This window comes from Lynx rufus, unplaced genomic scaffold (assembly GCF_022079265.1).
Source record: "Lynx rufus isolate CCGP_SWC_20201006 ecotype Redwood Valley unplaced genomic scaffold, mLynRuf1.p SCAF_19, whole genome shotgun sequence".
NCBI classification, from domain to species: Eukaryota; Metazoa; Chordata; class Mammalia; order Carnivora; family Felidae; genus Lynx; species Lynx rufus.
The window spans coordinates 10,472,454-10,500,222 of NW_025814833.1; the positions used below are offsets into that span (position 1 = coordinate 10,472,454).

The 27,769-nt window shown below is 40.2% G+C and overlaps 2 protein-coding genes across 2 annotated transcripts in view; both read left to right on the plus strand.

Moving 5' to 3' along the window:
- HTR2C (5-hydroxytryptamine receptor 2C) overlaps positions 1-27,769 on the plus strand; it is a 158,772-nt gene that overhangs the window by 23,163 nt on the left and 107,840 nt on the right. The gene's annotated exons all lie outside the window — the stretch shown is intronic.
- LOC124513999 (COUP transcription factor 2-like) lies at positions 25,521-26,813 on the plus strand. Its single transcript, XM_047082103.1, has 2 exons — positions 25,521-25,693; positions 25,796-26,813. Exons 1-2 carry the CDS (start codon positions 25,521-25,523, stop codon positions 26,811-26,813), a joined length of 1,191 nt encoding a protein of 396 aa, XP_046938059.1.

The following is a 27,769-nucleotide window of genomic DNA, read 5'->3' on the forward strand; positions in this document are numbered from 1 at the left end:
TTATATAGCAAACCCAGGGGCTGGGCAGGCTCGTCTGCCCACAGCAGTGGAAGCTGGGTGCAAGTCTAAAGCTTTTCCCCTAAGATGAGGAACAAGGAAAGGATGTCTGCTCTCAAGACAGTTACACGACAAGGTACTGAAAGTTCTAGCCACTATGACAAGACAGTAAAAGGAAGGCATCTAGGCGCGCCTGGGTGGCTCGGTGGGTTAAGCATCCAACTTCAGCTCCGGCCATGATCTCATGGTTCATGGGTTTAAGCCCCGCGCCGGGCACTGTGTTGACAGCTCAGAACCTAGACCCTGCTTTAGATCCTCTGTCTCCCTCTCTCTCTGCCCCTCCCTTGCTCGTGCTCTGTTTCTCTCTCTCTCTGTTTCTAAAAATAAATATTAAGAATTTTTTTTTTTTAAAGGAAGGCATCTAGGGGCACCTGGGTGGCTCAGTCGGTTGAGCGTCCAACTTCGGCTCAGGTCACGATCTCACAGTTCGTGGGTTCAAGCCCCGCATCAGGCTCTGTGCTGACCGCTTGCTCAGAGCCTGGAGCCTGCTTCGGATTCTGTGTTTCCTTCTCTCTCTGCCCCTCCCCCGCTCACCTTTGTCTCGCTCTGTTTCTCAAAAATAAATAAATGTAAAAAAAAAATTTAAAAAAAAATAAAAGAAGGCATCTAGATTAGAAAGGGAGCAGTAAAACAGTTCCCATTTGCAGATGTCATGATTGTCTGCTGTAGAAAGTCCTCAAGGGTCTACAAATAAAACTCCTAGAACTAATAAATAGATGAGTTGAGCAAGGTTGCAGAATACAAGATCAGCACACAGAATTCAGTCACATTTTTGGACAACACAATAAACGTGTGGAAACTGAAATTAAAATTCAATACCCGAAATAAGGCAGTCAGAGGAAGAAAATGATCATATGATTTCACTCGCACGTTGAATTTAAGAAACAAAACAGATGAACATAGGGGAAGGGAAAGAAAAATAAGAAAAAAAGAGAGAGGGAGGCCACCCATAAGAGACTCTTAAATACAGAGAACAAACTGAGCGTTGCTGGAGGGGAGGTGGGTGGGGGGACGGGCTAGATGGGTGATGGGCATTAAGGAGGGCACCTGTCGGGATGAGCACTGGGTGTTATAGGTAAATGATGAATCCCCAAATTCTACTTCTGAAACCATTATGACACTATGTGTTAACTAACCTGGATTTAAATAAAATTAAAAAAAAAATTCAACATCATGTCCGATTGCTCAACAGAAAGTAAAACAGGTCCACATGTAACAAAAACGCGTGCTGAATTTGTACACCTAACATTACAAAGTGCTGATGAAAGACGTCAAAGACCTCAATAAATCGGGAACCATACCCTGCTCATAGATTGGAAGATTCTACATAGTAAAGACGCTGCTTATTCCTGCATTAGTTCACCAAGGCCACCATAACGCACCACAGGCTGGGTGGCTAACGCAACAGAAACGTATTTCCTCAGAGTTACGGAGGCTAAAGGTCAGAGATCAAGGTGTCAGCAGTGTCGGTTTCTTCTGAGGCTTTGTAGCTGTGTCCTCACCTGGTCTTTCCTTGCACTGTGTTGCACTCCTCTTTTTTTGGTTTGTTTAACGTTTATTTATTTTTGAGAGAGTGTGAGCGGAGGAGGGGCAGAGAGAGAGGGAGACAGAGGATCGGAAGCAGGCTCTGCGGGGCTTGAACTCACAAACCATGAGACCTTGACCTGAGCCAAAGTGGGACGCTCAACCCATGGAGCCACCCAGGCGTCCTGTGAAATTCCCTCTTCTTAAGGACACCAGTCATATTGGATGAAGGCCCACCCTAACCTAATGACCTCATTTGAACTTAATTATCTTTCTAAAGACCATATTTCTAGACACAGTCACCTTCTGAGGTACCCCTCTCTCTGCTTCCCTTTTATAAGGATGCATGTGATTGAATTTAGGGCTCACCCAGAGAATTCAGAATAATCTCTCCATCTCAAGATCCTCAATTGAATTACATCTGCAAAGACTCCTTTTTATTGCCATACGAAACAGCATTCACAGGTTCCAGGGATTAGAATGTGGATATCTTTAGGAGGTCATTTTCAGTCTAGTGCAGCTAGTATCTAGAACATCCCAAGAATTCCCAAATCTCAACAGGAAAAAAGAAAAAAACCCATTTAAATAACGGGCAAGAAAAGACACCAAGAGACATTTTACCGTAAAGAATATACAGATGACAGATAAGCCCATGAGAAGTTCAACATTATTAGCCATTAGGGAAACACACATTAAAACCACCATGAGATACGGCTCCACACCTATCTGAAGGGCAAAAAATAAAAAAAACAATGACAAAAGTAAATGCTACCAAGGATTCAGAGAAACTGGATTGCTCATACGTTGTTGCTGAAAATACAAAATGGTGTAGACACTTTGGAAAATAGTTTGGCCGTGTCTTGAAATCCTCAACAGGCACCTATCTATACTATCCAACAGTTGCTCTCCTGGACATTTATCTCAGAGAAATGAAGACATATGTTTATAAAAAAAAAAAAAAAAACCCTGTACACCTGTTTATAGGAGCTCTATCCATAATAGCCACAAACTGGAAACATTTAGTGGGTGAATGGTTAAACAAAACCGTGTATATTCCTACCATGAAATACTACTCAGCAATAAAAAGGAATGATTACTGATGCACACAACATAGATGGTTCTCCAGAGAATTATTCTGAGTGACAAATGCCAATCCCAAAAGATCAAATGTTGTTTTTGATCTTCCATTTATATAGCATTCTTTATGTAAAATTTTAGAAATAGAGAACAGATTAAAGGTTTCCAGGATTTAAAGGAGGAAAGAGGAGGCAAAGGTGGAGGGAAAGGGATGTGGTTATCAAAGGCCAACAAGACGAATCCATGCAGTGATGGAATGTTCCATATCCTGACTATGTCAGTGTCAATAATCCTGGTTGTGATAGTTTACTATTGTTTTGCAAGATATTATAATTAGAGGAAACTGGATGAAGGACACTAGCAATCTCTCTACATTATTTCTTACATGTAACTGCATGTGAATTTACACTTATCCCCAAATAAAAAGTTTAATTAAAAAAATGTATATGTAAGGCATAAGTAAGATTTGGAGCATTCTAGACTCAGTCTGTACTAAGACCGAGAACTTCTCATCTCTCAGGAGATCCTGATCCCTCTAATGAGAAATAATATACATATGTAAAATATAAAAATGCATAATAATATATGCAAATGTTTAAAATATAAAGTATAAATTAATAAAATATAAAGCTTAAATATAGGCTTCGCAAAGCAGGTATCTCTATACCAAATTGCTGCTATTTCAGAAATTACATACTTGGGACACTTGAGCGGCTCAGTCGGTTGAGCATCTGACTTCGGCTCAGGTCACGAGTTCGAGCCTCACATCGGGTTTGCTGCTGTCAGCCTGTCAGCTCAGGGCTCACTTTGGATCCTCTGTCCCCTCTCCCTCCCTGCCCCTCCCCTGCTTGTGCTCTCCCCCCAAATAAATAATCTTCAAAAATTACAGACTTCAGTAAGGACCATGTTGACCAACAACGTCATAAAAATTTTTTTATAAATCTATTGGACTAAGTTGTCCTTCTACTATAGATAATTAACCCAGGTATCAACTGAATCATAAACCGAAAACTCTGTTTTCTCTAAATAATATTCGGCAGGTCGTTAGAATCCTACAGCACCATTAGCCCCAAACCTATATTTCAATCACATCTCAGGTATTTTCAGTACAATTTTAATTTTTCCTAGCCACCATTTTAGCCATAGTTTCATAATCTTCAGAAACATAACAATAGCAAACAAACAAACAAAAAAAACCTATGAGAACCTTAAAATGAATAAGGTCAAGTCTTTACCTTTCCTTTGTAAAATTTCCTGCTGCTGTGCGAGTGCCCAAATTGTTCAGGTGGATAAGACACGCCCAATTGTTCAGTGCCTACAAACTCAACTTGACTTTCTGTGGTGATGACACTCAGAAAAAGCCACCGAATAAAAGGTTAAATCTCTCAGTATTTATAGTCACCAGCAGAAATGTCTTTTTCCTCACCTGTTTAAAATCACTAATAAATTCATATCATATAGTTGAGATGTGGCTACTTGGAATTTTGCTACCAGAATTACCTTACATTCTACAATTCCAATTTAGCATCAAAATTTTATTAGTTCTCAAAAAATGATATCCAGCCCTAACATTCTTATTAACATGTATTAGAAAAACAGTTGCTCTTGTCCTCCGGATTTCTTGCCAGCCTTCCAAGATTCCTGCAAATAAGCAGGTGTGTGTTCCCAACATTATAAAGTTAGGAGGAATAAAACCTTAGAAAACATGCACACACACACACACACACACACACACACACACACAAATAATAAACATTTGCCTAGCCAAGTATTATGTGATCTTATGCCTCTCTTCCTGCAAATAGATTTCTTTTTTTATGTTTATTTGTTTATTTTGAGAGAGAGACAGAGAGACAGAGACAGAGAGCAGGAGCACAAGCAGGGGAGGGGCAGAGAGAGAAGGAGAGACAGAACCCCAAGCAGGCTCCATGCCATCAGCACAGGGCCCGATGCGGGGCTCAAACCCACAAACTGCGAGATCATGACCTGAGAGGAGATCAAGAGTGGGATGCTTAACTGACTGAGCCACCCAGACAGTCTTGCAAATAAATTTTTTAAGACTAGACAGTTTTAAGAAAACTGATGATCCATTTATATACATTTATTATTTATAGAAATGGTAATAACAATTTACTCAAATCGATATATAAAAGTGAGTATTATCACATTTATTTTGTTCAAGATGTTATGACATCCCAGTTTATTTCAGTAATTAAAAATCAGTATTCAATAACCCCAGAAGAAAATAAAAGCTAACAATAATAATGAATGTTCAGCCTAAGGGTGTTTCGTTATCAAGTTGCCTTGAAGTCCCTATTAGGTCTTTCAAAAGCAGGTGCTTTTTCTGAGGTTTTTAAGTACATGAAGCTTTCTCCATCATATACAACCATCCTCAAACAAACAGAGGAAACACTGGATTATTGAACAGATTAATGTTCAGATAACAAGTAAATTAACAATGGAGAGAAAAGAGCACACTCAATCAAAATCAATACCAATACAAAGGTAAGTAGTGCGTGTAGGCACAAATGCATGAATTGATTGACTCATATTAAAAATTCCCCAGAAGGACACAAAATATTTATTGAATATTCTATTTGAACTATCTCCCCTCTTCTTTTTTTGTTTTTTTCTGACAAGGACACTTTGACCTTAGATGTATAATACTATAATAAAGAACCAAGATGAATAATTTTTAACATCTACATAATAGTGACAATTTCCTCCTGTGTTCTTGCACAAACAAAAGGAATTTCTTTTCTTGGGGCCCCTGGGTGGCTCAGTCAGTTAAGTGTCTGACTTCACCTCAGGTCATGATCTCGCAGTCCAGTTCGTGGGTTCAAGCCCTACATCGGGCTCTGTGCTGACAGCTCAGAGCCTGGAGTCTGCTTTGGATTCTGTGTCTCCCTCTCTCTCTCTCTCTCTCTCTTCCCTTCCCCCACTCACACTCTCTCTGTCTCTCTCTCAAAAACAAGTTAAAAAAAAAACCTTAAAAAATAAAACAAAATGCCGTTTCTCAAAATTTTAGTCTCCAGTTTCGTAAGAATTAAAAATACTCATGACCAGGCTTATAGGTATTTACCATTTCCAAATTTGAAGAAATCAGTTCCCAACTTCCTAATGACTACAGTTCAAGTTAAATCTCCTCTTGTTTTATATATCCAGGGCTGAACTGGTTGTATGCCATGCCTTTCCGATGAACTGTCTTGATTCCTAACCTTTTCTCCCCTTGAAAAATAAATATATATACGTATGTTTATTTCACCCCTCCCTCTTTCAGCTGGTTCCATTTGATAGGTCTGATGTGCTACTATTGTGAGTATATTTAAAATGAACATATGCACATACATATTAAGATTGTATGTTTAAAATTTAACTGCTTTGACAGGTAAAGTACATCTTTTAAACTATTAAATGAAAAAACCTGACTTCAAAACTCAATCTCAATATAGATCTTACAAGTTTGAACTGATCCTTTCCCTCGGTCTTCTGTTTCAAATTTCCTTTTTGGTTTTTCTTTACCCAAATATCTAAGTCATATTTAAGTTTACACAGGGCCCGTCAGACGAAAGGTCCCCGATTTATCAATCGCGACTCCTTGGATGGTTTCTGGACTTTGAATGCTTTGTACAAAACTCATTGCGAAGTGAAACAAAGCCATGCCCTCAGACATCTTGCCTGCTCTAGGGTCTGATCCGTCTTTCTCACGCCTCATGGAGTAATAACTTCTCAGCACACTCTACTGCACCTTGGCAATTGCCATCTTATTCCCCACTCATAGTTCTTCTCGGTGGGGTTCTCCCACCCCGTTACCATTTACTCAGATCTAGTGGGAACCATTCAACACCATTCATTCATTAGTTTTGACCACTCGCTATACGTATAGTGATACAGGAGGAAAAGAAAAGAGATGTAGGTTTATGGAATTCACAGCCTAGTTGGTGAGGCAGAAACAGAAGAGTAGCAGACAGCATCTTCATTTCAGAAACTGATTGTCATTCATAAAGCACAGATACTTTTGGAGGAAGCAGAGGCGAATGGCCCCGTAACAAGCAAAAAGGAGTAGGCAAAAAGAAAACTGTAAGTGGTTTAAACCACACACTTGCCAATCTGATTAACTTTGCAGGATTAAACTTTAATGTATTATTGTCATTATTAATTATGACAAATTCTACATAGTTTTGTAATGGGCATCCTCCAAGAGTCTTCCTGCCAAGTTTTTACAGCTTTTCTCTCAGGTAATTTTCTCCCACCAATGTATGGGGATCCCAGATGAGAGCGATTTCTCTTGCAAAGACTTTGGATTAATTTATGCAAATATAGGCAGTCCATTCTTGAATTTCTGATTCTCTATCCAGACATTATCACCTAATAGCTACCACTCACTGCTCATGATGCTTTGACATCCATTATTTAATTTGCCACGGTGGAACAATACTAACCCAAAACCTCTTTGTGACAGCCGTGATTTTTTTTCAGACAACAACATATCTATCATTCATTTGCAAGTCCTCAACCAAACTAATCACCCAGAGGATTTGGGGGACAGAGGTTCACCCCTTCACCACTGGCACGCAATTCATTCAGTCAAACCTCTCTGTGCGCAAAAGTAGCTTCTAGGCCATTTGTTAAGGGAACGCATGATCTATTTTAGTAGCTTTTCTTTTTATTCAGAGAAAATACTTTCAGAAATTGAAAACACCACAATACAAACGCACCATTTTAATGGACTAAAGCAAGTAAACCTCTCTATGTTTTTTTTAAAGATTTAAAGAATTCCTTATAATATTTTTCCAAAGTAGGGCTAGTTGTAAGAATTACCTAAATACTCCATTTGTATCCATTTGAGAAGGTTAAGTGTATTGGATTTGGTCCTCTCTTCACTTGAGTGAAGAAATCTGTTGATCAGAAATAAGTCTAGTAGCTAAAATTCCTGTGTCAGTTTTAAGAGGGTTAGTTGTTAACAAAATATACCAGAGGATTGTCTGTATACAAAGAAAATTAATGAGCTATTTAAGTATGTTATGGGAATTTGAAAAGATTTGAAGACTAGAAGAAGAGAGAACAAAAACTGTTGACTAGTGGGGCGCCTGGGTGGCTCAGTCGGGTGTTTGACTTTGGCTCAGGTCATAATCTTAGGGTTCATGGGGTTGAGCCCCACGTCAGGCTCTGCGCTGACGGCTCAGAGCCTAGAGCCTGCTTTGTATTATGTGTCTCCCTCTCTCTCGCTGCCTCTCCCCTGCTCATGCTCTGTCTCTCTCTCTCTCAAAAATAAATAAACATTTAAAAAAATTTAAAAAATCGTTGACTAGTAACCCCATGAAGCACAAGACTACAATCACATTTCATCTTCACATTTTATAATAAATGTCATTAATTGAGAACATACTATTTCCTAGGCATTCTACAAAAAATGTTGCACGTATCAGCTCATTTAATCCTCACAAAATAATATCCATGATTTGTTTTTTTCATGGGTTAAACATGAAGAAACTAATGTGTAACCAAACTTATATTTAGCTATGTTCCTACAAATTTACTATATGTATGTATAATATACAAATATATATATATATATATATACATACATATGTATATATACAAATATATATGTATATATATGTGTGTATACAAATATATATATGTATATACACACACACACACACACACACACACATATATACAGATGGTAAATGTTCTTTGGGATTTATTCCATTAAAATGGGACATATGCTTATAAGCTAAGTGTTGCTCCATTAGATGATTTTATCTTCATTTCTTTTGAAGAGTTCCTTAAAGTCTAACTCTCTTTTTTCTAGACATTTATACCTTTTAGTAAAGGATAGATATTGTCCAACCCAGACTCCAGAAATACACTTGGAAAAGAGACTTGGGAATATATCTAGGAATTATAGATCCACCCTCTTATTTTTCACCGTCATCCCAGGGGTTTTCAGGGATTCCATCAAAACCCTTTCAGTGGAGCCCAAGTTGTCCTCAATATTTTGGAAAAGCTATAGTGTACACAATTACACACGTGATAAGCAGAATCTCTCCGAATTCTTTGAATTGGTTAACAAGTAATAAGACAGTCTTCTCAAGTATATAAAAGAGCTCCAAAATTTGTATACCCAGAGCTCATTTTCTTATTTGTGTAAAGGTGATACACATTCCTAGATAAATAATATATCAAGTTCTATGACACCGATACTCAGTGTTCACCTAAACCAGAGGTCACGAACTGGCAAGCCCTTTATCTGACTTCTGCCTGCAGGTGAGTTTTGTTTGGGCCTAGCCAACGATTTTAAAACGTTGTAAACTGGATACCTTTCAACAACGTGTAGATTCACCTTTGCTGTGTTTTCTGTAAGTCCCCATTTTCTCACACCTAGGTGTCTTCCTCATATTGCCTACCTTGTCCCTAAAGACACTCAAGTTGGAGACAGGCCTCACAGCGTGTGAGCACAAGAGAGACAACCTCGATGTCAATACCCTACAGCCACTGGCTTGTTCATCCCCATTAGCTTAACAAGTTACTCCAGTCCCCTAGAAAAACACACACGTTCCGTCCAAGTATTTCTACAAGTCCCTACGAGTCGTCTCACATGTAATCACGAATAAATCAATCCGTATCACGCGCTGCTGCAGCTGCTCTGGGCTTTCGTCAAGCACGTATGTATGCGCCATCACCTGCCACCATTTACTGTATCCGCTGGTCATTCATCATCCGCCACTGGGCGTCCATCATCCGCCACTGGGCATCCATCATCATTTGCTGGGCATCCACTGAGTACCGCCATGTCTGTTGGGCGTCCACAATCTCCCACCAGGCGTTGTGGTCTCTGTTGATGCTCTGCCATTTCACCACCAGCGCCTTCCATGAGAATGCTGCTTCCCTGGCTTGGGTGCCGTTACCTGGTGCTGCCCTCAAGATATCACATGGTACTGCATTTGCTTCAGTCTTTATTGTACTCAGTGTTCCTTGCAGAAGTTAGGACTATGCCCCTCCATACTTTGTGGAATGTTCTGTTACCCAAGCATTGAAAGACCAATGCTTGTCTCTGCCCCCTTCACAGAATCTCTGCGCAAAACGGCTTTTTGTTTTCTTTTTCGTTTTCTCCTTGTTGTCGTCTCCCCAGGGTTTACACACTCTGTAGGGCTAATTTAGAGTTGATTTACAGATGCCTTAAATCCGGTCCTCCGCCCTCTGAGAGACTAAGCGGTGACCTTGCCAGTCTTGTGTGCTTGTACATACCTAGACTTTATCCCTGTATCTGGCATCTTTTAAACGAATAAATGAATAACTCATGAGGTTAGATACTGGGGATTTCCTGCCCCCACACATCTAGACCTATGAATCTTTCACAGGGCAACCAAACTTGTTGGTTCAAACGTCTTCTAATATCTCCCTTCCCTCTTCAGATACACATAATCATTTTGCTGCAAGCTCTTTATCCTATGGCAAAAAAAAATTTACCAGGTAAGTTTCAACTTTAAGTGTAAAATCAATATACTTATGAAAAATTACAGTGACCTATATTAAAGAAGACAATCCAGAAGTTCTGGTTGTTGTTTGTATCTCTAGAGTCGTCTTTCTCTAGTTATTCTTTGCACTTTATTTCTCTTCTTTTTTCCTTAGAGGTGTGCAGCTTTGGCAGATTAATTACTGCTTTCATTCTCCAATAAATTCACAAAATAAATTCAAAAGGTAATTTTAATGAACATTCCAACGTTACTTGTAAGGGTCGTATGACCACAGGCACATAGCCAGCAAAGTCTAAGCTAAGTAATAGCAACTAGCACCTAACTGAATGCTTGCTTCGTGTCACACCTTCATGGTAAGGAAGGCGACGATGATAATTATAATAGCCGGCTTTAACCGAGCACAATATGGGAGGAAGAACGTTCCTGGGACCCTGCAAATTAAATTGGCAAAAGGCAGATTAACAAGAGAGTTTATTATGATACATATGAACGCCTTCGTAGAAAACAAGACCCAAAGAAGCAGCTGGGTCTGGGGCTTATGGACCATCGTAACAAAGAGCAATATATTGGGAGAAGTGACAAGACAAAAGAAAAAGGCTTTTGGAAACCAATTTGACAATTTCATATTAAAAAAAAAAAAAAAGAAAAGGGCTTTGAGCTTCTAGGGGTGGTATATCGTGGAAGGTAAATATGTGGAGAAAACTAATAGAAGGTAAAGGTTATTTTACTAAGGTTTGCTATGCAGATTCAATTTCGTGCGATCCTGGGGAGGATAAGTGTGTTTCCAGAGATTAAGAGCAATTCTCTTCAGGGTGCTTGGCTGGCTCGGTTGGTTAAGCTTTCGACTCTTGATTTCGGCTCAGGTCATGATCTCACGGTTCATGAGATCGAGGCCTGCCTCAGGCTCCATGCTGACCCTGGGGAGCCTGCTTAGGATTCTCTCTCTCTCTCTCTCTCTCTCTCTCTCTCTCTTCGGTCCCTCCTCCTTTCTCTCTCTCTCTTTCTCGAGATAAAGAAACAAACTTAAAAATATATATAAAAAAAAGAGGTGCCTGGGTGGTTCAGTCAGTTAAGCCTCCAACTCTTGATTTTGGCTGAGGTCATGATCTCATGATTTTGGGGGAATCCAGCCCCACGTCAGGCAGGCTCCGTGCTAACAGTACAGAGTCTGTTTGGGATTCTCTCTCTTTCTCTTTCTCTGCCCCTCTTCCGCTCTCTCTCTCTCTCCCTCAGAAATGAAATAAATAAATAAATAAATAAGAATAAAATGGAACATAGTTTCAAACAGAGAGGGAGGCAAACCATAAGAGACTCTTAAATACGCAGAACAAACTGAGGGTTGAGGTGGGGGGGGTAGTGGGTGATGGGCATCGAGGAGGGCACTTGATGGGATGAGCCCTGGGCATTGCACGGAAGCGATGAATCCCGGGAACCTACCCCCGAAACCAAGAGCACACTGTATACGCTGTATGTGAGCCAATTTGACAATAAATTATAATAAGTAAATAAGTTAATTAATTCAAAAAATATCATTAGCTATAAAAAAAGAAAAGAAGAAAAGAAACCTTTATATAGAGAGATAGATAGATATAGATATAAAGAGTAATTCTCTTCTTGGCATGGGAGAGAGAAACTTTAAAGGAGGGAAATTTATACTCCACCGTTGGACCGAAAGGGGGAGTAGAGCGCTTTTTCTCCATCTATCACTTCTCAGTTGCCTTTAGCTCAAAAGAATTCGTATGCCCAAATGGCCTACTTTGGGGTGACATACTCCGATCCTTCAGCACTTAACTCTGTGTCTGCTACCTCATTTACTGCTCACAGTCAATAAAGGTAAGGAAAGCTGAAGCATACAATTTTACTGGATTTTAGGGCGGCCGTAAAAGGCTAACCTCCATTCTCCTTTCAATGGCCGATATTAAGGGCCCCACTTCCCCAGCTGTTCAGACTTGTATTTCTACCAGTGAGCCCTGGAAATGTGAAGACTCAAGCCAAATGCTGGTTCTTGCTTCCTGACTTGATATGGCTCTAGAGACACAGAGTAACGTAACTGAAAAAATAACCTCCGGTAGATCCAGGAGTCATTTCTCCGGACCCTAGAGTGATAATAACAGTTAACGCTTATTGTACGTTCACTAGAGCTATACATGGTCCTAGCTGCTAGACACTCTTTTAGAACCATAGCTTTCTTCACAATAATTTCATTATTTTGCATTTATAATGCATCTGTAATGCATTTCAGTGCATTTCAGACTCTTAACACCCTCTTAGACACAAAGTTTGAAAGCCCAGGTTTCAAAGCCTTTATTATCATGTGATTCGAAGACAGAATGAAGAAGTGGGGAAGGGTCAGAATATATCTTCAATTAGTTGAAGGATTTTCATGCTCCTATGGCTCCAAAAGATAAGAGCCAGATAAATGGGAGAAGATAAAGAAGCACATTAGGGTTCAATTAAATGGTCTTTATTGATGAAAAGCTCTACTTTTCAAGGCAACTCCATTGCTGGAGTTTGTACAAAGAATTTCCCCTTCGAGTAGGAGTTTGAACTAGGTATTTTCTAGGTGTTTTTCTATGTTTTGAGATTCTGTAATTAAACTTCCTACTGCTGTCACTTTGAACAAGTTACCTACTCGGAGTCTGAAATTATCATTATGGAGGTGGAAGTATACGGCTTTTGTGTATGATAGGGAGATGAAAAGAATTACTATTTCATACAACAGGGTTATGTGCCTATAGTTGTGAGAATCAATTTGCTGGAGCTAATCAGTAATTAGTCCAAGGAAAAAAAGTAAATTCTTTCTGTTCCTAGATGAAAACACTACTCACTAATTAGATATTATTTTAATAACTCAGAAGACATTTTTCTCTCTTATTGCCATCTAAGTGAACATATAAGAAAATCTACTTAGAAATGAATGGACTGGGTATCCATAACCTTCACTCTTACACATTATGAGATGATTAAGGATAGCCTCCTTAGCCTCTATTTCAAAGGGAAGTCATTCAATCTTGAAAACTGCCTTTCAGTTCTTTCTCTTCCTCCTTAGTCAAATTTCTATATTCTGTGAGTGCCGAAATTTGTTTTGTGTTAAATAAAGGATCAGAAATCTAAAATCTTAGCACAAGTTTTCACTCCTATGTGGATCCTGAGAAACTTAACAGAAGACCAGGGGGGAGGTGAAGGGGGGGAAAAAGTTGCAGAGAGGGAAGGAGGCCAACCATAAGAGACTCTTAAAAACAGAATAAACTGAGGGTTGATGGGGGTGGGAGGGAGGGGAGGGTGGGTGATGGGCATTGAGGACGGCACCTGTTGGGATGAGCCCTGGGTGTTCTATGGAAACCAATTGGACAATAAATTATATAGAGAAAAGATAAAGTAAAATGAGAAAAAAAAAGAAATCTAAAATCTTTGCACTCTAATTGCTTTGCATTCCAAATATACCAAAGACAGGTGCTCTGCACATTGTTCACATAAAACTAAGTCCCCAAAATAAGCTTTGTGAGTTTTTTCCATGACTTAATGACAGGACAGTGTTTCTTTTTTAAATAAGAATATCAAGGGGTGCCTGGGTGGCTCAGTCGGTTGAGTGTCCGACTTCAGCTCAGGTCACGATCCCGCGGTCCGCGAGTTCGAGCCCCGCCTAGGGCTCTGGGCTGATGGCTCAGAGCCTGGAGCCTGCTTCCGATTCTGTGTCTCCCTCTCTCTCTGCCCCTCCCCCGTTCATGCTGTGTCTCTCTCTGTCTCAAAAATAAATAAAACGTGGGGCGCCTGGGTGGCGCAGTCGGTTAAGCGTCCGACTTCAGCCAGGTCACGATCTCGCGGTCCGTGAGTTCGAGCCCCGCCTAGGGCTCTGGGCTGATGGCTCAGAGCCTGGAGCCTGTTTCCGATTCTGTGTCTCCCTCTCTCTCTGCCCCTCCCCCGTTCGTGCTCTGTCTCTCTCTGTCCCAAAAATAAATAAACGTTGAAAAAAAAATTTTTTTTTAAATAAAAAATAAATAAATAAAACGTTTAAAAAAATTTTTTTTAAATAAATAAATAAATAAATAAGAATATCAACATGACAAACAGGTTGAGTGAGATTTTTTCTACACTGTGGATTTCTCACTGAGAAATGGTTAATAAAATAGGTAGTAAAGATGGAATTTGAACTACCTGTTTATTTATCTCTATTTTCTTTTCTTTTTTAAAAAAATGTTTATTTATTCTGAGAGAGAGCGAGCGCGCACACAAGTGGGAGAAGGGCAGAGAGAGAGAGGGAAAGAAAGAACCCCAAGCAGGCTCCAAGCTGTCCGCGCAGAGCCCAAAAGTGGGCCTCGAACTCACAAACTGTGAGATCGTGATCTGATCAAAATCAGGAGTTAGACGCTTGACTGACTGAGCCGCCCGGATGCCCCGGCTTATCTCTATTTTCATTATTTAATTACATGTTAAGAGATATGTGAGGGTCTTTATGGAAGTGTATATACAATTACAAAGCAGCCCGAGCCATGGCAGATCCTTATTTCTATTTTCTACGCAATTGTAGGATCGCGGCCTCTGTGGATTTTAACCCTATTCAGAAAGCAGCAGGGAAGAAAGTATTCTGAATCAGTACTTACAGTACACATAGGATAGTTAGGTCAGACCATGTTCTGCAGAGCAAAAGCTTTCCTTATTCTAGATAGAGTTCAGTTTTTAGAATGCCAAAGAATTACACTAGCTAATGAAAACCATACAGTATTTTCGCCTCACGATTATGTAGGAAAAAACCTTGAAGGAGAACTAAAAGAAAGACATTTAATATTTCCCAAGCACTTATTTATTTTTCTATTTTGCTTTAACTCCATCTCATGTATTCTTGGTTTAATATCGTCTCCATATTTGTATTTATAGGGAGAAAGAACTTTTCTGGGCTCCCTATTTTAGTAACAAGTACAGAGGAGAAAAGTTAAATATGTGGTGTTGAACTAATAGCCCAAGCTAAGTTTCATATATTTCATTTGAAATGGAAAACATATTCAAAATCGAGTGTAGATAAATAATGAAAAGTAAATTCCTTGTGTTCTTTTTAAAATTTTTTTTTTAGCTATTAATTTTTTTGAGAGAGAGAAAGCAAGCCGGGGAGGGTCAAAAAGAGAGGGAGAGAGAAATCCCAAGCAGGTTCTGTGCTGTTAGCACAGAGCCTGACCGGGGGCTCGAACTCACAAGCTGTGAGATCATGACCTGAGCCAAAACCAAGAGCTAAAGGCTTAACAGACTGAGCCACCCAGGCGCCCCAATTCCTTATGTTCTTTGAAGTCTTTCTTGTGATGGGAGAGACTGACGTCTGATTTTCAATTCCTCAAAAACTTGATTACAATCTCTGTATATGCATGAATGTCACCCGTGGGTGAGACATAAAAACCATCGTAATCAACCCTTATGTTCTCTAAAAGGGATATAGGGGTAAAGAATAAAGACAGCAAGCGATGTCTACTAAACATGATAATACATTTTGCTTAATTACCAATAAAATGAAAATGTTTGAATAGAAAAGTTATATTAAAGCTAAATATCAACATTAATCATATACATGTTTGAATTTTGTAGTTTCCTGTTCTTTGCTCCAATTCTAACTAAAAACTACTGTGTTTTAACTAGATCTGTTTTGATCAAATGACTCTTAAATAATGCCGTATTAATATTGTGACTTTGGGCAAATCAATGGATATATCTAAGAATTAGATTCTCCTTTACTAATGACTAGCTCTTACTGTGTACTTATCGTGGTAAGTATTTTAATCTACATGATCTCACCTAGCATCTACTTGATAGGTATTTGTAAATATTAAAGACTGAAATTGAAAAAATTTAGTAAGCTGTAAATCTTGACACAATTTTAAGATATTATTTTTTATATTACATTGAACCAAGTCTCTAGCTATAATTTAAAAAAATATGCATAAAGGGGTGCCTGGGTGCTCAGGCGGTTGAGTGTCCTACTTTGGCTCAGGTCATGATCTCACAGTTCATGAGTTCCAGCCCCACATCCAGGTCTGTGCTGACAGCTCGGAGCTGAGAGCCTGCCTCAGATTTTATGTCTCCCTCTCTGCCCCTCCCCCACTTGCACTCTGTCTCTCTTTCAAAAGAATAAATAAATACATAAACATTTTTTTAAAAGATATGCATATGAAAATGTACACTGTGTATTTCTACCTCTACCAAAGCAAATATTCTGGAGGTATTTTCTTGGTTTTAGTATTATATATATACACATATATGTATGTATACATATATACATGTATATGTGTATATATGTACATATATGTATATATACATGTATGTACATGTATAGGTATACATGTATGTATGTGTATAGGCATACACATATATACATATACACATATACATACCTACATATGTGTAGGTGTACATGTATGTACATGTGTATGTATGTGCATATATGTATATGTATATACATATATGTACATACCTATACCTATACCTATACATATACATATACATATACATATATATGTATATATATGGGCTCGGTTTAATTATAATGAAGTAAGGTAAATGTCTTATAGTTTACATATATATATATATATTTTTTTGGGGGGGCTCGGTTTAATTATAATGAAGTAAGGTAAATGTCTTATAGTTTAAGTAGAGTAGGAAATTTAAATGAATACTTCCCCAAAAGTTATTTCATTTAAAAACGTGAAGGCAATTGTTGAAGACCACCATTTCATAAATAATTACAAATTACTGAATTTTTACTGTGACTCATTCACCTAAGTTTCGTTTTAATTAGTTATGTAAATAACCACATAAAAGAGGGAAGAGGCAGTAAGGAAATCTAAGACTGTATTTAATTCTGATGTAGACTATTGTGCCAGTGTGATTAAGAACTGTCTAGTTTTTACTGTGAAATAAACAAAGAATCTTAAAAGACATTGCTCATGCCATTATATGACACTTGTAACTCTCATGTTCTCTTGCATTTTTTTCAGACGTGTTAGGATTACTTGAAAAAAATGACAATTTAACAGCTCACAGGTGATAGTTAATAGGAAAAATGAAAGTACAGAAGGGCGGGGGGGGGGGGCGCCTGGGTGGCTCAGTCGGTTAAGCGACAGACTTCTGCGGATCATGAACTGGGTCATGATCAAGTCAAGATCTCCCTGTATGTGAGTTCCAGCCCCGCGGGGGACTCTGTGCTGACAGCTCAGAGCCTGGAGCCTGCTTGGGATTCTGTGTCTCAGTCTCTCTGCCCCTCCCCCACTCGTGCTCTGTCTCTGTCTCTCAAAAATAAACATTAAAAATGAAGAAAAAATAAAAAATAAAAATAAAAGTATAGAAAGGAAAAATAGTAGGACCACAAAGGTAAAACCTCAACTCACTTATGGCCTTAAGGAAATTACTATATGCCTCTATGCTATAACACAATAACAATAACAAAAATAGGATTAATAATAGTGCGAGCTATGATATATATTGGGGCCCAGCTATATGCCAAACACTTTACTCAAAACTTATGACTTAACCTAATAAAACTACATGAGGTAGGTACTATTATTTACCTTTTATAGATAAGGAAACCTAAGTCCAGGTTGTACAATGAGGAAGTATGGATCTAACCTCAAAGTCTATACTCTTTCCAGTTTGCTTTGCTGTGTCATATAAATAATAGCAGTTCCTCAAATTTAATATTTTTACTTAGATTGTTCATCAAAACCTCAGAGCAGTCCTTCATTATAGGTATTATTATTCATACCTAACAAATCTGGCAGGAAAACAAAATGCATATGTGTTGACTTGAAAAAAATATGCTTGGGCACCTGGGTGGCTCAGTCAGTTAAGTGCCCAACTTCAGCTCGGGTTGCGATCTCTCGGTTCGTGAGTTCGAGCCCAGCATCCAGCTCTGTGCTGGCAGCATGGAGCCTGCTTGGGATTCTCTCTCTCTCTCTGTGTCTCTCTGCCCCTCCCCTGCTTGTGCTCGTGCTGTCTTTCTCCCTCTCAAAATAAATAAACATTTTTAAAAAAGAAAATAACCATATATAATTTCTAAAGGTTAAATCCTGGAGTAATCTTTGTCAAATTGGAGCATACGTTCTTTTTTTTTTTTTAATTTTTTTTTCAACGTTTTATTTATTTTTTGGGGGACAGAGAGAGACAGAGCATGAACGGGGGAGGGGCAGAGAGAGAGGGAGACACAGAATCGGAAACAGGCTCCAGGCTCTGAGTCATCAGCCCAGAGCCCGACACGGGGCTCGAACTCCCGGACCGCGAGATCGTGACCTGGCTGAAGTCGGACGCTTAACCGACTGCGCCACCCAGGCGCCCCGGAGCATACGTTCTTAAATCATCTCAAAATGGAAACAAACAGAATTATATTCTTTTTCAACAATAAAGGTTATGTTTGTCGATGCAATCTTGGGATATTGATCTGATCTGTCAGAGATCACTTCTGCTGAGCAGTAGGTGCATTCCAAAAATTGCGATTACATATTCACTGCATTTTTTAGTCAGCCAAGTCAGATAACTGAAACCACAGAATTCATCCAGGGATTGAAATTAAACATTTTCCTTTATTAACTAATTAAATAAATCAAATAATTCTCAAAATGTCTTTCACTTTGTACATTTAATTTTATAGCTATCAGATTTGGTTTCTGCATCCTTTCTAAAATATCTTTCTGCATCCTTCCTAAAATATCTATCTAAATGAAATTAAAACCTTATTTTACCCAGAAGCCACTCCATCCCATTCAACCCTGTGACCAAACTCTACTATCTTTAACACTCTAAGAAACTCTTGTGGGTCCAGAAACAACCAGTCAGCCACCAGGATGGAGATGTTCCAACAATCTTTGATCTAACAATGATCAAAGAAAATAAAGGTCATAATTAAACTATTATAACTCAAGTGCTAAATCACAGTGAATATAAAACACATTCAATATCTGTTTTTTAGCACTGAACAAACAAAACACAGGAAATACGAATGTGTTCATCCCAATCCCTACCGACAAGGGAGTTTATAATATACTCATACACGTGTGTGTTTGTATGTGTCTGTGGGAAGCACAATTTGGAAAAAGAGATAATGAACAGGGGCGCCTGGGTGGCTCAATCAGTTGAGCACCCGATTTTGGCTCAGGTCATGATCTCACGGTTTGTGAGTTCGAGTCCTGCATCGGGCTCTGAGCTGACAATGCAGAGCCTGCTTGGGATTCTCTTTCTCTCTCTCTCTCTCTCAAAATAAATAAAAGAAAGTAAAAGAAAATTTTAAATAAAGATAATGAACAACGTGGGGTTACATGCTAATGATGCAATGTATTGAACATATAATATATAGTTCAGACATACAGTGGAGGGACATGTCCCCATGGTCAACCAGTGCAAAAAGAGCTTACAGCAGCAATATTTAAATGACCATGATAAAGTAGGTGACATTTTCCCAGCTATCAAACTGCTTCATCAATGGTCTTCTTCATACTTGCTAAATATACTCAAAGCCAACTCAACATTGAGGAAAAACAGAGAAATGCATCTTAATTACACGTACACACTCAGGATCGCATCTTTTCACTAATAGTTTATTAAAAATACAACTGCTTATATTTTGTAGCTTTCAGAGATGTCTAAATTCTTGCTAGTTCTTGTGAAAGAAAAATAGATATAGTGTAAAATGTCATGACAAATACTATGGAACAGAAACATGATGGCAAAAACATCCGGATAAAGCTAATATATTGATAACATTTTTACTAATAGATTGACAAAATATATATTCATAATTACACTAATATATTGATGTCTAGATAGATGGATAAAAATTTTACCTCAATTACTATCTGCTGTGTTAAAAAACGGCACTGATACATAAATAAAATGACCATTACTTGTGAGTCTCTCTCTGCCCCTCCCCCGCTGGTGCTCGCACCCCCTTTCAAAATTAATAAATAAACTTCTAAAAAAATTTTTTAAAAAAGAAAGAAAGTTCACCCTGTATTAGGCCTTGTGCTTGGCATTACGAATACAGAGGTGAATAAACAGGGCCCTAGCCCCAAAGGAACTTACTCACTTTTTACAAAATACTCGAATAACTTAAATGTCACATAGTCTAAAAAAACAAAAACAAACACAAACTAATAAATAAATAAATGTTACATAGGCTAGCATTTTCTATTGTAGTGTCACTAGGTAAAACTTCTGATTTTCAGCATCAGCCTTGAACAATTCCTAGGGAATTTTTTTTTTTTTTTTAATAGCAGCTTCAGGTTTCTTTATTGTTACTATAGTACCAGGAACTCTGCTAATCACTTTACACATTACGGCGTCTGAGCCTCACAATAACAACATTACAGGGTGTATCGTATGATCTTGTTTTACAGATAAGGAAGCAATGGCTTTGGAGTATAATTATTCAACATCATACCAAAAGTGTCAGAGTCAGAATCTGAAGCTACTGCGTTTTTTTTTTTTCTCATTTTTTTTTTTTTTAAATTATTGTCCGGTTCCTAGAGAAATTTCAAAATCAGCAGCGGCTAAATTCAGTGACTCTGACTAAAGGTAACTCATGGAGATCTGAGATATCTATTTCTTTTTTTTTTTTCCTTTTTATTTTATTTTAGAGAGAGAGAGCATGTGCGCGCAAGCCAGGGAGAGGGGCAGAGGGAGGGAGAGAGAACCGTAAGCAGGCTCCACGCTCAGAGTGGAGTCCGATGTGGGGCTCAACCCCACGACCCTGGGATCATGACCAGAACCTAAATCAAGAGTCAGACACTCAACTGACTGAGCCACCCAGGTGCCCCTGAGATACCCATTTCTAATTAAAATCCTTGCGGCAAATAGTGGTTTTGTAACATCCTTCAGGAAATAAGATGAAATGCAGAAGGGGAGAATGCCTATGTCTACATGACAACAAAGGTTTGCACCATTTGTGGGTGGTACTGTCGATGAAAGGATTAGTCGCATTCCTTTTTCAAAGGGGCTTTTTAACATTGCAAGTGAAATGTATCGGAGGTGCCTCGTCAGTCCATCTGTCAATGCAGATGTCAATAAGCATGAAATGCCACTAAATCTCGGTGGTATTTCTCGAGGTGTCATAGTGCTATAGGAAATGGGTTTTGGTATCGGACGAACATGGATTTAAATCCTTATGTTACCATCTTCTCACCTGGGACAAATGACTTTTTACTTCTGAATCACAATGTCTTCATCTGTAAAACAGAAACGAGCATCTAACAGATGGCACTGAGGGTCTGCGGTCATGTGTATAGAACACCTGGCATTTAGTATGCGCGTGATATTGTAATATTATTAGTGAAATTACTCTGAGGAATTTATTCCAGTAGAATGTTATTTTGGAAGCCCTGAAAAGAAGTGACCAGGAAAATTCTGTTTAACTTCACATGCCACCAACTTCTGACCATCTGTCCCCAAAAAAGATAGGATAGTAGAATGAGATCACAGAACAAGAAAAAAGAATGCAATATCTCGTAAGCCAGCTTACAAATGCGATTACTGTCTAGCCTTGTGAATAGTATTTGATTAGCGTCTTTGTGTGTGTGTGTGTATAGATAGATAGATAGAGAGGGAAATAATCATGCATATTTCATATATATATATATATATATATTGATGGAGAGGGAAATAATCATACATACTTCATTTTCCCATTCATATATGCTTTTGTTGCCATTTCCGTGTTAAAGAAAAAAAGTTTGGGGCGCCTGGGTGGCTCAGTTGGTTAAGTGTCTGACTTCAGCTCAGGTCATGATCTCACGGTTCATGGATTCGAGCCCCGCATCGGGCTCTGTGCTGACAGCTCGGAGCCTGGAGCCTGTTTCAGGTTCTGTGTCTCCCTCTCTCTCTCTGCCCCTCCCCCACTCGCGCTCTGTCTCCCTCTGTCTCAAAAATAAATCAACGTTAAAAAAAAAAATTAAGAAAAAAAAGAAAAAAGTTTGTGTCTGTCATTTTGAAAACAAAGCTCCTATGAGCTACCGTGAAGCGTCCTATGTAAGAGGCAGTGACTGACCCTCTAGGGATTAGATGGGGGGTTGTGCTGTGTAGTAAGGAATCTTTGCTGTCCCAGATCAGAGGTGGAAAAAACCTTAAGCTCCAGGCTAAAGTCTCCAGTGCTCATCCTGATTCTCTTTCTGTTACTATCTTTTGGGAGTCTGCACAAACAAAAGAAATGGAAAATAAAATATATATAGGGCCAAATGACGAAAGAGAATATGAGAAGTTTTGTGTATAAATCCTACACCTGAACCTTAATCATGGACTGACCCACCTCCCCGGGACTCCATTTCAGAAGGCTTTTGGCAAAAGAACAAATTGCCTCTGGTTGCAGCCTCATTTTCCAGTTGTCTGCGCAGGTCTTTAGGGGTAATAAAGGGTGCCTAGACCTGAATCTGGTTCGTATCAGTGGATAACTAGTAAGGACAGTGGAAGCAAAATTGTAGAGATGTGTTATCTTGGGTGGGAGACTGCAGTTGATACCCTAAATATTTAACTCATTTGTGCATAATCTTTCCATTTATCATTGAAGAACCTTGGAAAGCAGATAAAACAGGCAATTTTCTCAAGCTTTCGGAAGGGAAACTAAATCCCAAGGTGGGTGCACACATACAGACAGTAGAACAAATCTTTCTCCTCCCTTCCCTACACTCATTAGAACCACAGAATATGGATTCTTCTGTGCCCTGCGTATCGGAAGCAGAGTTAGGCACCTGTGAACGGTATCGATGTTTTACGCATAAAATCTCTAAAACGGCCTCATATTCTAAGTAATAATCCTTGAAACTCAAGGCGACAACTGCTTCTCGTGAACAGTGGGGCCCTGGGCTCGTTCAGACTCACATCCCCGCTACTCTGAAAGGCCACTGGGGAATGGTTTTAGTCCAAGGCTAGCAAGTATTTCAAATAACTCTACACTTTAATGAAAATCTCTCCAGTTGTTAGATGTCAACTTATTTGTAAGAGAACTGGAAGCATTAGGCACAGGACAAGATTTTAGGGGTTTATTCAGCAATGAGTTCTGTTTTCTGAAATATGGCAAAGTGGGCTTTTTGGAACAACACTACCAAATAAGTATATTGGATATATGGATGTGTGTGTGTGTGTGTGTGTGTGTGTGTGTGTGTACATATCAAAGAACTGACAAGATAGTAAGGAATAACGACGGCAAAATTTTAGTTGGGGGCGGAACCCCGATATAGGATTGAAGCACCTTTTGCCCTATAGATAATTTGCTAAACAAGGGAGTTTGAAAGTATGCAGACAGGAATGCAAACAGATCATCCTCATTTTAAGTTGGCTTCCTAAAGAACTATACCCTGATAGAAGGGTAAACCAGACCCAAACCTGAACCACACTCTCACCCCTGCAGTTTGTAAGGAAAAGTGCCTTGGAGTGGAGGGGTGAAGGGAACCTGTTTTTGATCAATTCTAACCACAAGCCAGGACACACAGTGATTTGCAATGGTCAAAAAAACTCAAGCTATACATTTAGTGGATCACACTCTTGGAACATAGTGCGCCATGCATCAGTTAAAAAACAGCAAACAGTGCAGTTGACAAAAAGCAACTAAAGTTGAAGAGGTACTTCACAAAAGAAGTCCAAATGAGTCGGAGTACCTTTCTGTATGTGCTGCTCGAACTTAGTAGTAATCAGCGAAATTAAAACCACAATTAAGCACCAGCAAATAGTCACTGGATGAGCAAAATTTAAACTGTGAGTACACTTGTGTTGGCAAACACGTGGAGCAATAGGAACTCACACAGTTGTGATGGGAATGAATGTAAATTGATAAAACTATCTTGAAAAATAGCACAGCATTAATAGCAATCTTAGAAAAGTATAGGGGGGCACCTGGGCGGCTCAGTCAGTTAAACGTCAGACTCTCGATTTCCGCTCAGCTGATGATCTCTCAGTTTGTGAGTTCCAGCCCTGTGTCAGGCTCTGCACTGACAGTGTGGAGCCGGCTTGGGATCTTTCTCTCTCCTTCTGCCCCTTCCCCCCTCCTCTCTTTCAAAATAAATAAGCTTTTTTTTTTTTTTAAGTTTGTGCCCTCTAATCCAGAACTTCCACTGTTGAGTATACAGTCTAGAGAATGCCTTACAACTGAGCACCAACATACGTGTAGAAGAATCATTTGCAGCATTATTGCTTGTAAATACCCCAAACTGGAAGAAATAAAATTATACAACAAACAGTAAAGCATATACTTAAATTGCTGCCTTTAGTAATACAACCAAATATCATGCAGATAAAAAAGCTGAGGCACAGAGTGATACGATTGTTTATCCAAAATCACACATATTTTAAGTGACAGAGGTAGGATTTACCTGCAAGCAATCACATTCTAAAGTCCTTAGGTATTATATGGTGCTGCTTCTCATAAATTTGTTCCCTAAGAAGTGATTGATATTAGGATAAGCTATATGAAATTGACATGTTTTGTGAGTCAAAAGAGTTGAATACTAGCAAATTCATACGGTTCAACCCAACAGTTCTCTTAAGTTCTGAAATCACCTAGTTGGTCTGAAATCACCTTGCACAGTGTACCAGCTTATTTCTCCCTAGCCTTCGCCCTCAAAATGAGTTTTTATACTGTCTTTTATTGGTGACAAAAGTTTCCTCTGAATGCCATCATTGCTGAAGACTCTGGGTTGCTTCTTTATTCTGGTTTTTATTTTATTAAGTGACTGTGGTAAAAAAAAAAAAAAACAAAAAAAGTCTTACGAGCCATAGGGAATGGAAATGATGAAAGCAATTATAAATGTTAACACAGGCCAAGAATTATAGTCTTCTGCGTGCATTTGTACTAGTGACCCACTTCCAGGCAACAGAGGCTTCCCAAATTAAAAAACCCGTAATAATCTTTTTCTGGGAGTGAACCAGAGAGGGCGGGGGAGAGTGAACGCAAGTGAGATCTTTTTTTTTGCGGGGGGGGGGGGGGGGGCGGGGCTCCTATTTCTGTCTTGAAGCCAGACAATCCACTTGCGGTTCTCCCTAAGCCTCCCTCTGTCTCGCCATATTTGGCTTCCCCTCACTGTCGCGCGGCACCTACCCCGCCCTCTCTGGCAGGAAGCCCTCCAAACCGATAGAACTTCGTCGAGGGAAACAGATAAAACAAATACACGGGCCCAGAGAGGCCAATAAAACTTTGCAAAACTAGAAACAAAAAAGGAAAAACTAACCAACCTCAACCAACCAGCGCCCTGCCTGCTGGGGGCGCGGTCCTACTTCCTGTCGCACAATCATACACACAAAAGGCAGTGCGCCGGTGCCAGAGACCCAGAGCCGCCATCGTCCACAGACGGGTGAGCGGGAAATATGGACGCAGCCTTCACAGATATGGATTCAGGAGTCCCCGTGAAGTTCGAACCCCAGGATGAGATGTCTGGCTTTCAGGACAGCCTAGTCTTCCAGGTACCACCTCTGCCAAACCCACTGCCCTGGGCCGTGTATATGCCGCAGATGCCCAGACAAGGGAGCCCAGCCAGCATGCTGACCGAAATGGCGGCTGACGACCAGGGTGGCTTTGACGGCTACGGCGGTAACCAACAGCAGCCGCTGCCGCCGCCACTGCCGCCGCCGCCACCGCCGCCGCCGCCGCCGCCGCCGCCGCCACCGCCGCCGCCGCCACCGCCGCCGCCGCCGCCACTGGAGCCGCCGCAACAGCAAATCAAGTGCATGGTGTGCGGGGACAAGGCAAGCGGCAAGCACTACGGCCAGTTCACGTGCGAGGGCTGCAAGAGCTTCTTCAAGCGCAGCATGGGGAAGAACCTGAGCTTCAGATGCCGAGCCAACCGAGACTGTCGCGTCAGTCAGCACCGTCGCAAACAGTGCCAGTACTGCCGCTTCAGAAAGTGCCTCGACGTCGGTATGAAACCAGAAGCAGTGCAAAGCAACAGGAGACCGCCCACCCAGCCAGCCCACGGGCCATCTGCGCTGACCACCCGGCAACCCTCCGACTGCTATCCGAACCTGTCTGGGTATGTTTCTCTGCTCCTCAGCGCGGAGCCCAACCCCTTGCCTTGGTCAAGCTGCCAGTTCACACCGCCCAACACCATCCTCAGCCTCGAGAACATTTGCGAACAGGCTGCGCGGATGCTCTTCGGCGCCGTGGAATGGGCCCGGAACATACCCTTCTTCCCGGCCCTGCCAATCAGCGACCAGGTGGCCATGCTTCGCCTTACCTGGAGCGAGCTGTTCATGCTGAACTGGGCGCGGTGCTCCATGCCACTCCACGTGGTCTCGTTCCTGGCCTCGACCTGCTTACACAACACGCCCATGTCTTCGGACCAAGTTGCTGTCTTTACGGACAACGTCCGGATCTTCCAAGAGCAAACCGAGAAGCTCAAAGCTCTGCAAGTCGACCCCACCGAGTACAGCTGCCTCAAGGCCATCGTCCTGTTCTCTTCAGACGCCAGCGGTCTCTCCGACGCGGCGCAAGTGGAAAGCTTGCAGGAGAAGTCCCAGTGCGCCCTGGAGCAATACGTTAGGAACCAGTACAACGACCAACCAACGCGATTCGGAAAGCTTTTGCTTCGCCTCCCTTCCTTCCGCACCGTGTCCTCCGCAGTCATAGAGCAGTTATTTTTCATCCACCTGGTAGGTAAAACCCCCATCAAAACCCTCATCCGGGGTATGTTACTGTCAGGTAACAGTTACAGCAGTAATAACTAGCCGTACGTGGCACTTCAAAAAATAAGGCAAAATAAGAATGGGGCAGGGGGCTGAAACGGAGAGAGCAAAAAGGTAGACTGGTTTCTTTGCTTAATACTGTTAAAGGATATAAAAGGGATGTTACAAGTTTGCCAGAAGAAGGGAGGGAAAGAATTTAATGGACTGTGAGTTTGAAAAAAAAAAAAGGAGACTGTCAAATGAACTTTTACAGAATACCAAAAAAACCCCACAAAACACCAAAAAACAAACAAAAATAAAACACACACACACACACACACACACACACACACACACACAACTGAAAAATTCCTATGTCGGAACAGCCTGCTACTTATTTTTGTATAAAAAGGAAATTAGTCTTCCTCTTGTTTTGGTAAACTTGTGAAAAATATTGCCCAAAGCGCCTTTAAGGAGATTGGGGGAAAATGTGCAGAATGGAGAGAAAGTAAGCCTTTTTCCCCAAATTATTAACTGTGTTTTATCTATGTTCTCTTCTTGTACTGTTCTAGTTCCAAACCACTTTATTCTGTGGCTCTATAATATGTTTGGATATAATCTTGGTTTCTTAAAATGCTGTGTATCCTTAAAATGTATGTTCTTCAAGAATTAAAACTGAGTCCATGAAAATATCACAGGAAGACATAAAACTTTGAAAGGCAATTCCAAGATGATGGAAACACACAAGTGGTATCCAAAAACTTTAGATGAAATCGAGCACTCTAATTTGAGAACTGGAGGAATCACATACAACACTTAGCTTCCCTTAACCCTGCCTCTTCCCTCAAAAGACACTATGACAAACCTAGATTTTTAAAAACGCTTTAGAGAATGGACTGTAGGATTTATTGGCAGCAACAAATGTGTCCAGGACGCATGCTGTCTTTTGAATAGAAAGTGAACGTTTGTACTTGGAGTTGAGCCCCATTTAGTTCTTGAATTGTTATGGAAATCCTACA